This window comes from Chroicocephalus ridibundus, chromosome 1 (assembly GCF_963924245.1).
Source record: "Chroicocephalus ridibundus chromosome 1, bChrRid1.1, whole genome shotgun sequence".
Lineage (NCBI taxonomy): Eukaryota > Metazoa > Chordata > Aves > Charadriiformes > Laridae > Chroicocephalus > Chroicocephalus ridibundus.
Genome location: NC_086284.1, coordinates 24,402,089 through 24,416,718, shown reverse-complemented (window position 1 = coordinate 24,416,718; position 14,630 = coordinate 24,402,089). Strand labels below are relative to the sequence as shown.

The 14,630-nt window shown below is 52.5% G+C and overlaps 1 protein-coding gene across 2 annotated transcripts; it reads right to left on the bottom strand.

Annotated features, from left to right (window-relative positions):
* Positions 1–8,946: 8,946 nt before the first annotated feature.
* On the bottom strand, positions 8,947–14,630 carry SHISA2 (shisa family member 2). Of its 2 annotated transcripts, XR_010070653.1 has the most exons (3): positions 14,096–14,630; positions 11,149–12,033; positions 8,947–11,014 (listed from the first exon to the last, which is right to left on the bottom strand). XR_010070653.1 is itself a non-coding variant. In XM_063331431.1 (2 exons), exons 1-2 carry the CDS (start codon positions 14,415–14,417, stop codon positions 11,480–11,482), a joined length of 876 nt encoding a protein of 291 aa, XP_063187501.1. In that variant the 5' UTR covers positions 14,418–14,630; the 3' UTR covers positions 8,947–11,479. The 2 variants fall into 2 exon arrangements, 1 of the variants encoding a protein (XP_063187501.1); XM_063331431.1 differs by having other exon boundaries at positions 8,947–12,033.

Below are 14,630 nucleotides of genomic sequence, written 5' to 3'. Positions count from 1 at the left end.
AAAGCAACCCAATGGACTGAGAGGCTTGTTTGTTTTATCCCCCCCCTGCAAGTTTTGCAGCAAGAGTTCAATGTTAAATGCATTTGAGATTTAGCCTGCAAAGCTGGCGAGTGGGTTGTTTTTATTCTTCCACGACCTTTTGGGTGTGTTTTAAGGACCTGCTTCTGTTAGTGCCAAGGACGAGGCTTGAGTTCCTTTAGTGGGTCTCGAGACAGGCCCCGAATGCAAGACTAGCCTGGCAAAACGAGCATAGTGCTGGTGAGCTTACAGCAGGTACGTGCTCTTTGAATCGCGTCTCTGGGGAAAACCATCTTTTTATATAAACTAGAGGGGCAGACATCCTCCTACAAATGATACGCTTATCTCACCAAGGCTTCACCAAAACAAGCCTTGGAAATCTTTCGTCCCAGCTAAGTCACATAGACGCAGCAGGGAAAAACGAAGCCCTGGAATCTCCTTTACTCGCTTCTTGCAGATAAATTTGGAAGAGGCTTTTTTAACCCTGGGCCTGCAGACTCTTGTGTTGGCAGGGGGAGAGCGGTCTGGTGGCACATCGAGATGCGAGGTGATGCAAGACCGTGAGAGATGCCTTTCTCCAAACCATCCTGAGTGCACGGTCAGGCTCACTCCTTCTTCTGCCTGATGAGGAATATCACGTCCACTCTCCGCTGATGGCTCAGCTGATGCTGCCAAGGTCTTGCAGGTTGCCTTGCCCAGAGAAGCACCTCTCAAGCTCCACTTGCCTCAAGCAAGACCGACAGCATAAAGCACCACACAAAGGCTCTCGTGTCCCCAGTAGCTCTGCATCCATATGCTCCAGGGGACACATGCTGTGATCGTCTCTGCTACAATACATTCTTTCCATTCAATGCATATTTTTTTTCATAGTGAGCTGTGAACCACCTTGTCCCTCACGCTGGGGAGCTGGGGCTGGCACACCAGAGAGCCTCGGCAGCTCGGTCGGCAGAGCCTGCATGCTGAGACCTCAGGGCAGAGCCAACCCTAGGTGGCAGCATCATCCTGGGGTGCTGCACCTGCGGAGGAATAGCCCCATGCACCAGTACAGGTTGGGGGTGACCTGCTGGAGAGCAGCTCAGCTGAGAGAGACCTGGGAGTCCTGGTGGACAACAGGATGACCATGAGCCAGCAATGTGCCCTGGTGGCCAAGAAGGCCAATGGCATCCTGGGGTGCATCAAGAAGAGTGTGGCCAGCAGGTGGAGGGAGGTCATCCTCCCCCTCTACTCTGCCTTGGTGAGGCCGCACCTGGAGTACTGTGTCCAGTTCTGGGCTCCCCGGTTCAAGAGGGACAGGGAACTGCTGGAGAGGGGACAGCAAAGGGCTACCAAGATGATTAGGGGACTGGAACACCTCTCTTATGAAGAAAGGCTGAGGGATTTGGGTCTCTTCAGTCTGGAACAAAGACGACTGAGGGGGGACCTTATCAACACTTATGAATACTTAAAGGGTGGGTGTCAGGAGGATGGGGCCAGGCTCTTTTCAGTGGTGCCTGGGGACAGGACAAGAGGTAACGGGCACAAACTTGAGCATAGGAAGTTCCACCTAAACATGAGGAGGAACTTCTTTACCCTGAGGGTGGCAGAGCACTGGCACAGGCTGCCCAGAGAGGTGGTGGAGTCTCCAACTCTGGAGACATTCAAAACCCACCTGGACGTGTTCCTGTGCAACCTGCTCTGGGTGACCCTGCTCTGGCAGGGGGGTTGGACTAGATGATCTCCAGAGGTGCCTTCCAACCCTACCATTCTGTGACTCTGTGATCCTTCCTGAGCAGAACCATCACGCGTGCACCGAGTCGGGAGGGATACTCAAGTCACGGCTGAAGTTAAATTTGCAGAAAAGGTTGGCCTTAATTTTTGGTGACCATGGGGAACATGCGTTATAAGATCCCTACAGAAGGTAAAAAAAGTGTATGAGCTTTAACAAAGAGATCTTTTTGTCCAAATATTATTAGATACTGGAATTAAACAGATTTTATCAGGAACAAAATGAATATTTATATATAGCCTGGCTAAAACTTTTCCTCCGTAGGGTGCTATAACTTGATGAAGGGGGTTTTTTTTCCCCTTATAGATTGCCGGCAGAACCACTTTTAAGAGCATAGAGAGACTTTTTTAAAACAACAAATTACTTCTGGATTTTTTTAAATTAGGAAACAAAAAGGAGGTGTAAGCCAAACTTCCCCTCTTCCCTTTACGAGCCGTGGCTTGAGCACATTTCAAAATGCTTTTATCCCAGAAGCCAGATCCTAGAACCTGCTTTTCCTTTGCAGAGAAACAAAAAGATGGGGATGGACTCCTGGTGTATCCCGGTAAACGCCTGCTCCTTCCCTGGGCCTCCCTAGCAGCAGCACAGCCCGCGAGCGCGAGGCAGCAGGAACTTTGCTGTATGTAAAAGCTGCTCACACATCTGGGCAATCAATTATGCCAAAGTAAAATTGATGATAAACTTGAATAAGCTTTAGGCGGTTGGTGGTGAGAGAACTCGATGCTTAGCTGGCTGCTCCCGGCGCTGTCGTCTCTCGTACAGCGCGCTAAAAGGGAAATGATTCTCAGAATTGTTAAATATAATGGATTGCTGCTTAAACCCCTTATTAGATATATTAGTTGACTAATGACCTCGGAGACTTTCCCCCTAACAGTTTGACAGGCAAGGCTGTGAGAGCGTCTAGTGCTCAGGTCCCAGAGCCAAATATTTGCCGGAGCAGCTGTTAAGTGCGTTGCCGGCAGCCTTTGGTGCCTCATACCAGGCCAAAGGAGAATCAAAGTCCCTAAACCCATAGATTAATGCTCAAGTCTGAAATGGGAGCATTAAAAAATAAAAGTGTAACTGAGAAAGGTCTGGTTGAGGAATGTTAAGCAAGAAGATTTCAGAAATGTAATCCCTTTGTGTGAGCGCTCCTGTGGCAGCACCCAGCCGCCTGCCCCCGGCCCTGCCTCCAGCGCAGCCCCCAGCCTGCCCGCGCCGCCCCAGTGCTCGGTGCTGCGGGCCCTCAGAAACCTGGAAGAAGCAAGTGTCTCCTCAACAGAAATACTAAGCCACAGAGAAACGAGGCTTGAAATGTCACTAAAAGCTGCTGCTGGTTCTTGGCTGTCCATGCTGAGGAGAGAGGTCTTAGGGCAGATGGTGAGTGGGCTGTGTCCCAGGTGGGGGAATGGTGAAACCATGCTGGTGAGACCTTGCTGCGGCAGCCACACTCAGCCAGGACACAGGCCATGAGGAAGCTTGGTCAGAGGGAGCTCATGTTGCATTGTTGATGCCATGACTACTCTCATGGATGGCGGGGTGATGGTGGCAGAGGTGGTCCTGGTTCCCCTCTGTGTTTCCCAAGATATCAAGTGGTGCCCCTGAGGGTGTCATGTTGTTGGAGTGGTGGGGACACTGAGCTTGCTGGTTCACATGAAGCAGGCCCTTGAGTGATGAAGCTCCAAGCTCTCAAGGCATTTTGGCACGTTAATCCCGCAGTGAAGTGCCCAGGAGCCTCAGCAGTCTCACCACCTTGTGTCTGATGGCTTGGCTCACACTGACCTACAGCCTGGTCACAGATGTCCAGCACAGTTGTCACAGTAAAACAGACAAGACCAGTTTGTTGGTCTTGATGGATGCCGTGGAGCTGGTGGTACTTGTTGGTAATCAGTACAGGCAGCAGGAGCTTCTCTTGGTCCCTCAGGAGAACGGAGACTGGAAGAAAGGGGCCATGGGTTGGGTTTGTATAATGCGCTGGGTTTGTAACTATTCTGGTCCGTCTCCCCCCTTCCTTTCTCCATCCATGTCGTGGCAGGAAGCACATGCGAGCATGGCAAAACAGGCGTTTGTCTGGAATGAACGGTGATGTGCTCCTGGTGTCACTTCATTTGGATGTGCCTGGTAGCAGAGCTTGAACTGCGTACCTCTGTCATCCACATTAATTAAATCCTGTGTAATGACTGTGTGTATTTACCCGGACATAGCAAAGGTGGCATTTTAGCTTTTAGACTGAGAGCGTGATTGTGACTGCACAGTGGCTCTACAGCAGTTGCTTTTAGTTTGCACCGATGTAAACTGAGGATCACTTTTTCCCCATAAGGAGACGGTTACAATCCTGCGCAGACTGTCTGGTGTGAAGTCAATAGGATTCTTTCTCCCAGAGGCAAATATTGTGGGAATTAGCAGCTGCATAAGCCAATATTTACTGTTCAGGTAATAAATCACAGCAGAGACTGCACAACATGCAGGTGTCCTCATCTCGGAGGAGCCATGTCCTGTAACGGGTCAGGCTTGCCCTGGTGCAAGTGGCCACAGGGCCATCGAGCTCGGGGAAGTTTGTGGCCCAGCGCAGCTCGGCTCTGTGCCCAGCAGCATCAAAGGCTCTGCCAGCCTGTCCCTGACAGCTTCCAAAGTGCTTCCCAAACCTGAGTGAAGGGAGTTGCTCAGTATCCTGGAAGGGAGATAGATAAGTAATTTTATTTTATTGCTGGATTTTAGCAGGGCCTGTTGCGATAGAACAAGGGGTAATGGTTTTAAACTAGATATAAGGAAGAAATTATTTACAATGAGGGTGGCGAAACACTGGCACAGGTTGCCCAGAGAGGTGGTGGAGGCCCCATCCCTGGAGACATTCAAGGCCAGGTCGGACGGGGCTCAGAGCAACCTGATCTAGTTGAAGATGTCCCTGCCCCTTGCAGAGGAGTTGGAATAAAAAACTAAAGGTCCCTTCCAGCCCAAACCATTCTCTGATTACTGCTTCTGACATGATGTTCACTTGCCCCAGCTTCATAGCATTGATAGGATCCAAAGTGATGCCTTCCTACTTTTCTGGTTCTGTTTTCAAGTTAACCTACAAAGACAAACCAGTTTGGGCCGTGCCCTGAGCTGTTTCAACACTGAATACGGGGAAGGCTTGATGGAAAGTGACTCATCTTTTGAATTAAATGACATTTTTGAGCTCTATATGTCATTGTTTGCCTTGATTTTGCTGGAGATTTTCTGAAGGACTGATAACAGTGAAAAAGGGATTCCTTTTACCTGAAACCGAAGGATTCTTATGTTTAGGAGAAAGGATGTTATTTCTACTCTTTCTTGAATATTTGAATGCTACTTTTGCTATTGTAAGCCTACTAAGTGGGTGAAGAGAACCTGTGATGGCAGAAAAGATTCTGTTTCCAAAGTTTAAGGTGAGGAAATGATGTCTGTCCTTGGCGAGCTGCATGTACCCACCTGCGTGGTTTCATCTCATCAGAAATAACCAGCAAAACTGACAAATGTAAAGAAAAAGTAAATTAACATTCTTTTGCCAAAGCCAGCGGCCGGTACAATGCGGGAGGCAGTTGCAATCTGAGAGCTGTGATTCACGTTATGCTCCAGAGAGGTTTCTTTCCCCTCTTCCACTGAACATTAGGGAGTAAGCGGATACTCTGGCACACCTAACAGCTTTTCAGCTGCGCCTGGTGAAATGTTTGCTGCCTTGCTGGGAGTATTTGGAAAACCAGGAAGGCAGCACTTCGGTTAAATGGGCACATAGTCTCCTAATGAAGCTGTGCCTCTGCTCATTAACCAGATGTCCCCGTTTAGTGCAGCTTCCCCCACAAGAGGTCCGGCTCGGCAGCCGCTGCAGCGCGATGCCCGGCTCCCTGAAGGGCACAGGGATGGCTTGGGGACAAGCAAGAGCTGGAGAAGACACATGGCGATGAGAAAACATTGTGAACAAGCCAAGCATGGAGGAACTGGAGAAGGTGAGAGGTGCAGGGTCATGAGCAAGGCGAAAAAAGCTTGGGGTCAGCGTGCTGAGATTTTCCAGATGTAAAGAACAAATTAAGCCAAGCAAATAGGACAGCATTCCTGTGGGCAAATTACAAGACCGGTAAGTGTTGGGATGGGAAGGGGTATCTCTGCAGCCTGGAGAGAGAAGCCAGCCCTGGGCTGGGTCCAGCCCAGGGGGTGGGAGCACTGTCCCACTCCGGAAAGCTGAGGCAAGCCATCACCCACCCAACCTTGCCTCCTGGGCTTGCCACAGATGGGCCAACGCTGATGGCATCTGGCTGGTGCCAAGCAGCCATGCTGTGGTGGTGGTTCATGGGAGGGCTTCCCACGGGTGAAGCCCACACTGGTATTTTGTGCCACGTGGGCCAGTGTGGTGGGCATCTCCCCACTGCTGAGGCACAGGAGGCTGTTACAGCACCAGTGACCAGTGTTCTCTGGCCATTCAGGTTGCACACAAATACTGTCAGAGGGATTAAATGCTCTGCTACAGAACAGGGGACACTGTAAGCCCCCAGGGAGGGCAGGGTCCCACTGAATGGGCTCCATTCAGGGTGGATGGGGAAGGGGAGAAAGGATGGCACAGGCGTAAGTGACTCGTTCAGTCCATTTGGAAGAGATCCTCAGCAGGAAAATGTTGCAAACCCCACTGAGTACAGAGAATTAATACAAAGGGACCTACAGAGAAGCAAGAAATATGAGCAGGAAACAATAAAATGAGATTCAGCTTGGAAAAATACAAGGGAATACATGTGGGGAATAATATTTAGTAACAGCTTCAGTGGGAGGAAAAGAACGGGAAAGCAGAAAATCTAGAGGGGAAAGAAGAGCTCCAGTGAGACCAAGAGCGAACAGCAAATTAGGTATTTTGAAAGGGAGGTGCTGAGGTTAATGTGCTGAGCTGGGACCCCAACCCCGGCTCGCTCTCCTGTGACATTATGGGCCACATTTAAGCAATAGCCTCTAATTGCACCAAGCTCCACTTTCCCCTAATAATTGTGGCGATGGCTGGTAACAGCTGTACCGGGGCGGGAAAGCCTCCTGCTAATGGGGAGGAATGGGCTTTGTCCTCTGCTCGTGCCCGGCTAACAGGCAAGGTGAGGTTCTCAAAGTGGTTCTCCAGGCGTGTGTTGCGAGGGGGGTCATGTCGCTGGCGAGGGTTTTGTTCTGTTCCCCTGTGTGGCCCAGGGGTTTGGGCACCATGGGTTGGCCAGCCCCCCCGGCTTGCTCCAAGCCAACAAGACTGTGTACAGCTGCCTTGATGGCACCACCGTGGGGACACCAACACCCTGCTGGTGTGTGCACTGTGGGCAAACCAGCGCCAGCGCAGCCCCTATGCGCTTTGCTGGCTTCCCCCCGCCATCGTCGCTGCTTACCGTGCACAGCAGCTCTGGCACGGCACAGGAGTGGACACTTCAGTGCCTTTAAATAGGCACCAACGCATTCAGAAACAGGCACTGCAAAAGTGTGCCGTACGCTTTAAACGGCAAGCAAGTGAGAACATAAATTTAAGGGGTGTAAAGAGCAGGGAAAAAAGAGGAATTGTTTAGGGCCGTCTGGAAAGATGGGACTGAGTGATGGGATGAAATTGAGCAAGTAGACAGGCGTATGGCCTCTCAGGGTGGGTTTCCTGAGCCATGAGTCACCTGCGGTGGAGACCCCTGCGGGTCCCTGCATTGGGGCAGGGCTGCAGGGTGGGTGCGGCGGCTGCAGGAGTGTTTCCATCGCTTCTTACAGCCAGATAAAGTTAAACATCTATTTACGGGCCATGCAGCAGGTTTAGAAGCATGGCTGTGATTTTTTTTTAATCCTCAGATTAAAATCCTCAGGCTCTTGCATTGAAAAGGGGAGGACCAGCTCTCCTAGGGAATGGATGGACATTCTTTGGCAGGACCTGAGAGCCACCGTGCCCATCCTGGCCCTGGCTGCCATGGGGCAGTGCTCGAGGCTCGCCGCTGATCGTATCGCAGGTGGGACTATTCCTTCCAAGTTGCAGCCATATAGACCCCTGTCTCAACTAGCGCTGTAGCCTATAAGACATAAATAAACACAGCTTTCCTAACCACCACTTGTGCCGGCTCAGCATTTATCTGCAACAGTTTCCACGCTCTCTTTCCCTGTGCCATCCATAGTCACCACGTGCAGCAGGAAAAAAAAACCCCACCTTATCCCTCTCCACCAAGAGGAAAAAAAAAAACAACTGCCAAGAGAAAACAAACAAGGAACAACAAATAAAAGCAGGAGGAAGAATGCTCTGACACAAACTATTGGTCTCCTGCCCCTCACCCCAGCACATCTGCTCTATGCCATGGCTGACCCCTCCTTCCCTGCCAGCTTTCTGCTTACAGCCCCACTCCTTTGCCTCCCCCGGATGCCAGGAAGCTGTGGCATTTTGGGACACGCTGTGTACAAACTGACCAGGGCTACGGTTTTTTCCAGACTGTTCTGTACTATTCATTGGAGTCATCAACATGCAGCTCCGACAAGGCCCTGTTTCCGATCCATGCCTTTTCCACTCCTCCGGCCGCCTGCTTGGCCTCGCAGGGTTGGCAGCGTTGGTGCCGGCATCACCAGCGGCCGGAGGGAGCAAACACCAGGACAGCGCTGTGGCCTTGTCCCAGACTGAGTGATGCCCCCAGCACAATGAGGGCTTGGTTTTTGTCTCGGTTATGAGGACAGAGTTTGCTTAAGTGAGAAGGGTCCCTGCGCAGAGGGAGGTGGGAACAGCACGGCCACTTAAGAGTTCCACACTGGAAATGCTTACATGGTAATGGAGAACCCAACTGAACCCGAAAATCCTCTAAAAATGCCATTTGCTGCAGGGTATTTGGTGTTACTTGGAAAGGAGGAGCCTGGTGGGGCCAGGGGCTCTGCCCATGCTGCTCCCACTGCTGCTCCCCACTCATCCCTGCGGACACAAGGGATCGCCAGCTCACCTGAAGCTCTGCTGCTCTCTCCCTGCTCCCCTTCCCTCCAAACAAGCCCCCTCAGACATGCTCCACCAGGGCACAGCCTTCAGCCACGTAATTTGCTGGTTTTACTGTTGTTGTTTAAAAACACAGCCAAAAAAATCCTAACTTTGCTTTTTGCCAGGGTCTGGAGAGCTGGGCTGGTCAGATGTGCTCTTATGGACAGAGAAAAGTAAAGCATTAACTGAAGAAAAAAAAAAAATAACAAAGCAAACAAAACAAAAGTCACACCATAAAGTATTTATTAAGAAACAAAGGGGGCTTTTTTTTTCCTTCATTTGTAAGAAACACTTTAAAGCAAGTGTCCTTCCAGAGATTTAAAAGCTATATCAAATGGTAACATTGGTTTTACATTATTGTACATGACATTAAAAAAAACACCACATCTCACAAACTTCCTTTTATTACAACTCAGGTGTCTCCGCCTTCAGTTGTAAATTAATTTCTACAGACTTAAATTTAACTTATTCTTTTTTCTTTTCTTTTCTTTTTTTTTTTTTTTTAAACAAGTAAACAATATACAAAGAGGTTCACCTGAATTTCATAGGTCAGAGGAGGTGTCCTTGCCAGGGCACGTGCAAGGCAGTTGGGCAAGATCACAAATGGGTGGATGGGCTTGTTGTCCGGCCACGTCTCACCTGGGGCCAAGCACTTCCAGCTCCTGCCAAAGCCACCAGCAGCTGAAGGCATCCGAGCCCCCGTACCCAGCTTTGGAAGGTCAGTGTGACCGACCTGCAACGTGGGCAGGTAGAAATCTCAATCCCCACGAGACCCGAGTGGACGCTGGGTCCTTCAAAAGCCTGGCAGCACCCAGCTGTCGTGCACGTACTGCCTTTGGAGATGCCCTGAGCTGTGTGGGCTGAGCAGAGCAGCCACCCAACGCCCCCAGCAGCCGGTCGCTGCTTTGCCGAAGCCGCCCAGCCTGGCTGGGCAGGGGAGCCGGGTCCCCTAAGCCAATCTTTTTGTCCAAATGGGCGATCGCGGCCAGGGAACGGCAGGTCTGGGATAAATGACCTATTCATTTTCCCGTGTCAGTGGTCAGACCATTTCTGCCCGCTGCAGACCGCCTGTGTGTGGCATGTTTACAAGTAAACCATGGGATTTGGCAACGCTTCCGCACCTATGCGGAATTTAAAAACGGACATACAAAAAATAGTAGTATCACAGTTATTGCTACATACTGATACAGTATCAGACAATAAGAAACCTTTTATCAATCAGCTCTGGTCTGGTTACAGTAATTGCCCGGTTTTGCTGTATGCCCTCAGCCCTCTGTTGGGGCGTTTTGGCTGAAGAACAAATGGATGGAAATGCAGAGACTACGTTGTTTTTTTTAAGAGACAAAACCAGCCTTAAATAGTTTCTTGCATCTGGGATGACATGTTACCATTAGCACGGTCTGATTATTCCCAGCACGCTGTCGCCTCTTCCACCTGGAGAGGTATTTTTCCCCAGGCAAAGCAAAGCAAGACGGAGGCAGCAGCTCCAATGCAAAGTGCCCCCCCCCCCCAGCACCAAACCTCCTCCCCGCCCCCTGCAGCATCACAGGGAGCCACAAGCACCTTCATCCTTTAGTTGTGCCTTTTGCCTTGTTTTTAAATACCGCTGTGCCTTCCTACTCCTCCGCCCCGCGGGGAAAGAAGAAAATGGGATGGGTTTCAAACCTCCACCAGCCCCACCATGCCCAGGTTGGGGTGGCTCTGTGTGGCCCCCAGCGAGCAGGGCTGGGGACCCGGAGGGGGCTGGCGGAGGGACGAAGCCCGTTTTCCTACAAAATTTCCTTTGAATTTTTTTGCCTCGATGGCAAGCAGGGCCTGGGGCTGACAATTTGAAGTGCATTCATTCACACGGGTTTACTGTTTCATGGGAAGTGAGGTTAAATCAGGCGTGTTTGGCGTCACAGTACGACCTTTCTCTGCAGAGGCAGTTTCGGCCCCGACGCTGCTGGCTGTACCAAAAGCTTTGCTGAGCGTCAGGAAGAGCAAGCACCTCGTACCCTGTTTTTAGCAAAAAGTTCACAAAGGTAAACAAAGTCTGTGCAAACCACTACTGGGTCCTGATCTTTAGGCCAAACCAAGTCAAGAAGGGTTTCAAGTGCACTGGAAGGAAGAGCCGAATAACTCACACTCTTCTAATTCCTACATAAATACCCGGGACAAGGAAAATTGGTCTTTGCAAGACCCAGCCTTTCGTGGCATTTCACCCCGAACCGGGGGTGCGTAAGAAACCACGGGGGCTGGTACCAGCACCCGGCACGCAGGGATTGCACTGTTCAGCTCTCGGTGGTGATTGTCTGTAAAGCAACGGGAAATACCATTAAGGAGCTAGTAGAGGAGAAAAGAGGTTTCTTAAGTACTGCGGTCTTGTACAGTGTAACAAAACTCTTTCTATGAATTAATTAGGCAAATACTTCTGACCATGTCATACCTGAAGGGCACTTAATGGCTCCGGCATTTATCTCGCAAGTACAGTGATCTGAAATGCATATGCATTTTCAGCGTAATCCTTCGCCGCTGTAAATCATGCACTGGAATGAGAGCGTATCTGGCAACGTTAATTCAGAGATATCATCCTACAGTTTCTGGCAACGGACCCCGATGAAAATAAATGGTTTATAAACACTGTCTGACATGCATGAGCCTTTCAAAATTTATTTACAAGTGATGTTCTGGGAGCTTCGTTCCGAGGAAGTATTTCTCCTCCGTTCAGTTTAGGTATTAAAATCTGTTGGGTGGGGAGGGGGAGGAAGGCGTCAGCACTACACCGTCACAGCTGGGTACATCTTCTGTTCGCTGCTGGTGTGCGGGTAGGGAGACTGGATCTGCCTGTAGCCGCTCTGCAAACCGTCGAGGAAGGGGGGTACCGGGGTGAGCGGCATCGAGTCATGCTGCACGGCGTAGCCCACGTACTGGGGGTGCAGGTACTGCCCCTGGTGGGGCACAATCTGGGTGGCCTGCTGGCAGTTCAGCACTGAGAAGTTCGTCGGCATGTTGACATAGACGTTATTCATGGTCCCTTCTGGCAAACAGCAGTTGGTCTGGGACCTGGTCGGGGGGGCTCTGGCCCCCGAGTTGGCGCTGGAGCTGGAGCTGGTGGCGGTGCTCGACTGGCGGGAGGAGGAGCCCCGGGAGGTGCTGGCACTTGGGATCATGGGGATAGTCTCCATCAGGCGGGTGCCCCCCGGGGCCCGGCTCTGCTGGGGCTCCTGCTTGGGCCGCAGGCATCTGCAGCAGCAAGCCGCCACCAGCGACCCCAAGATGATGAAGGCGACAAATACAGATCCAACGATAAGGAACGGCACATAGATGGGCACTGCAACAGCAAGGAAAACATGTCATTGAGGACAAGGACAAGCCTCAGCAGCTCCAGCAGAAGGTCCCATCCCCCCAGGCCCAGCCCAGGTCAATGCAGGGTGAGCACTAAAAGCTGTGTGTGCAGCCAAGCATTTTGCACAGAGAGGATGAAAAGGGCTGCTAAAACCAACGGCTGGAGTTTCCAAAAGCATCTCTAAAGTTACTAGCAGACAGGAAAGTCCACAGCTCACACCCTGAGGGAGTACAGCTCGCTCCTGTTGGTGGTGGTCTACTCCACACCAACCATTGCTCCACATCTCGCCACATCTTGTCTCCAGTAAACCCTACTAGAAAAATCAGCTCCATAGGGAGATACTTTGGGGGCAAGGATTCCTGCTCAGGAGCACAGGGTGGTGAAACCCTGGTGCTGCATCGCATCGCATCGCTCCCCATCGCCAGCCCTCTCTGGCTGCTGTCACCCTTGGGGCAGGGGGACACACAGGCGGTGACTGGGCAGCAGTGAGGGCGGCTCTGCCACCCTGCAGCCCCAGGGATGAGTGCCTGGCTGCTCTGCGCTTTCAGCCCTGGGTTTGGGGAGAAATCACAAGACGGGTGGTGGGGTGAGAGCACCATGCTCCAAAGCTTCACTACCAGTAGAGGGGCAGCATCCCTTCTCGTGCGGCTTAAAGAAGGGACACCAGGGCAGGAGTGAGGAGGGGCGAGGGGTGGGCGCAGAAAGTACAGGTGATGCTTCGGCAGAAGGCTTGGAAGCCTGGCAAGACAGATGGGAAACACTATCCTTGGGATGACCTGGGGTCCGGTTGCTCTGCACTCCCAGGGAAAAAAGCTGTTTTTCCTGCCTCAGTAAGAAATCAGCATGGATATATCCAGGAAAATGAGGAGGAAGGTGCCTCCCTTTAGCACTTGCGAACGCTCCCCACAACACGCCTGGGCTTCACCACTTCCACCAAAACCCTGCAACCCTGAGACTCAGGCAGGGCTGCAGACCCCTGCCTGACCTGGGGTGACACAGCTGCTGCCAACGACGTGCCCTGGGCTCAGGGGCAGGGGACACGGCTGCCCCTCCTGCAAGTTAACCAGTGCCAGGGCAGGGCAATGGCTCCCAAACCTGCGGAGCGGTAAATATTAGTTGTTAAGAAAAATGCCTTGTTCTCAGAACAGCAAAGGAGGTTATCTGTCCACTCAAGTCAGAGCGCCTCCTTGCACAGCTGATTACACGGAGCAACTTATTAACCAAAAGGCCAGATTTCTCCCATAATTTTTTGCACTTTTTAGACAAAAGGCTTGCAAAAAAATCTCTCTACTTCTGCGCTTGGTGCTACGGTAGCTTCTTAGCAGGTGCATGCACTTGCTACAGACTGTAACACACAAGTTTTATAAGAGTAAATCTGCCCTAATTATAACATCACTTCAGGCTACTTCTGGTGCGTTCAGCTTGTGGGGACGGCAGCAAAGGTGCTGGGAAGCCACCGAAGTGCTTTTTTCAAACAGCAGTAGAAAGACTTGAGTTTACCCTTAAAACTCAGTCTTGTACAAAACAGTCTTAAGCGAGGATTTCTGAGATGACGAACATATACAATTGGAGCGGGGACCTGCCAGAAGCAGTTTTGAAATGTCACGTTACTTTTTTTTTTCATTCATATGGGTCGTTTCATACTTTTTTTTCCTTCCCTTTTTAATGGGGAGCACGCAGGGGGCCGAGGAGCCAGTTTGGAGGGGTGGCAGAGTCGCGCACGACAAACGGCTTGTCCAAGGCTGCGGGAAGGCGGTGTCACCCCCTTCTAAACACGACAGGGCTGGACTTTTAAATAAGAGAGAGGGGGAAAAAATAAGCACCCACGCGTGGGTGCTTTTGCCCGTGTTAACAGCCGCAGAAGGGCTCGGCCGCCCCCACCTCCGCTCCTTTCGCCCCCCGGACCCGTCGGCGGAGGGAACGGGCGACAAGGGGAAGGAGCGGGCGGGAAGTTTTGCCGCAAACTCGCGACGGCTCCCGGGAGCCACCGATCCTCGGGAGCTCCCCCCCCATCTCCCGCCCGGTGCCGGACCCGCTGCCGCCTCACCTGCCGCCCCGTCGGGGCCGTCCTTGCCGGGCCTCCCCGCCTCGCCGCCGCCCTGCCGCCGGTCGTTGTCGCAGGCTCCCTGGTCCAGCCGCGCCTCGGGGCTGGAGCAGCAGTACCGGAGGGCGCAGCTGCCGCAGCAGATGGTGGCGTCGCCGCCGTCGAAGCGCTCGGGGCACTGGAAACCGTCCCGCCAGCCTCCCTGCCCGTCCAGCCAGCCGTGGCAGTACTCCCCGCTGCCCGCCGCCCTCGCCGCCAGCAGCAGCAGCAGCAGCAGCAGCAACAACAACCAGCCCAACGGTTCCAGCAGCCGCCAGCCCCGCATGGCGCCGCCGAGGCGGCGGGTCAGAGCCCCCCCGCCGCGGGGCAGCGCCGAACGGCCCCCCGGAGCAGGCAGCCGCCGCCGCCGCGCTGCGGGGATTCCCGCCGCCGACGCCTCCTCATGCCCTGCGCCGCGCCCATGGGCGAAGGCAGCAGGAGGAAGAAGAGGAAGAAGAAGGCGACCCTTCGCCCGCCGCCCGTGCGCCCCGTCCGGCGC

Bases quoted from the DNA above. Each gene is read 5' to 3' on its own strand.
- SHISA2 (XM_063331431.1), bottom strand. From the start codon at position 14,417: ATGCGGGGCTGGCGGCTGCTGGAACCGTTGGGCTGGTTGTTGTTGCTG. The intron at 12,034-14,095 runs GTGAGGCGGCAG...TTGCTGTTGCAG, and splicing joins CGGCCCCGACGGGGCGGCAG to TGCCCATCTATGTGCCGTTC.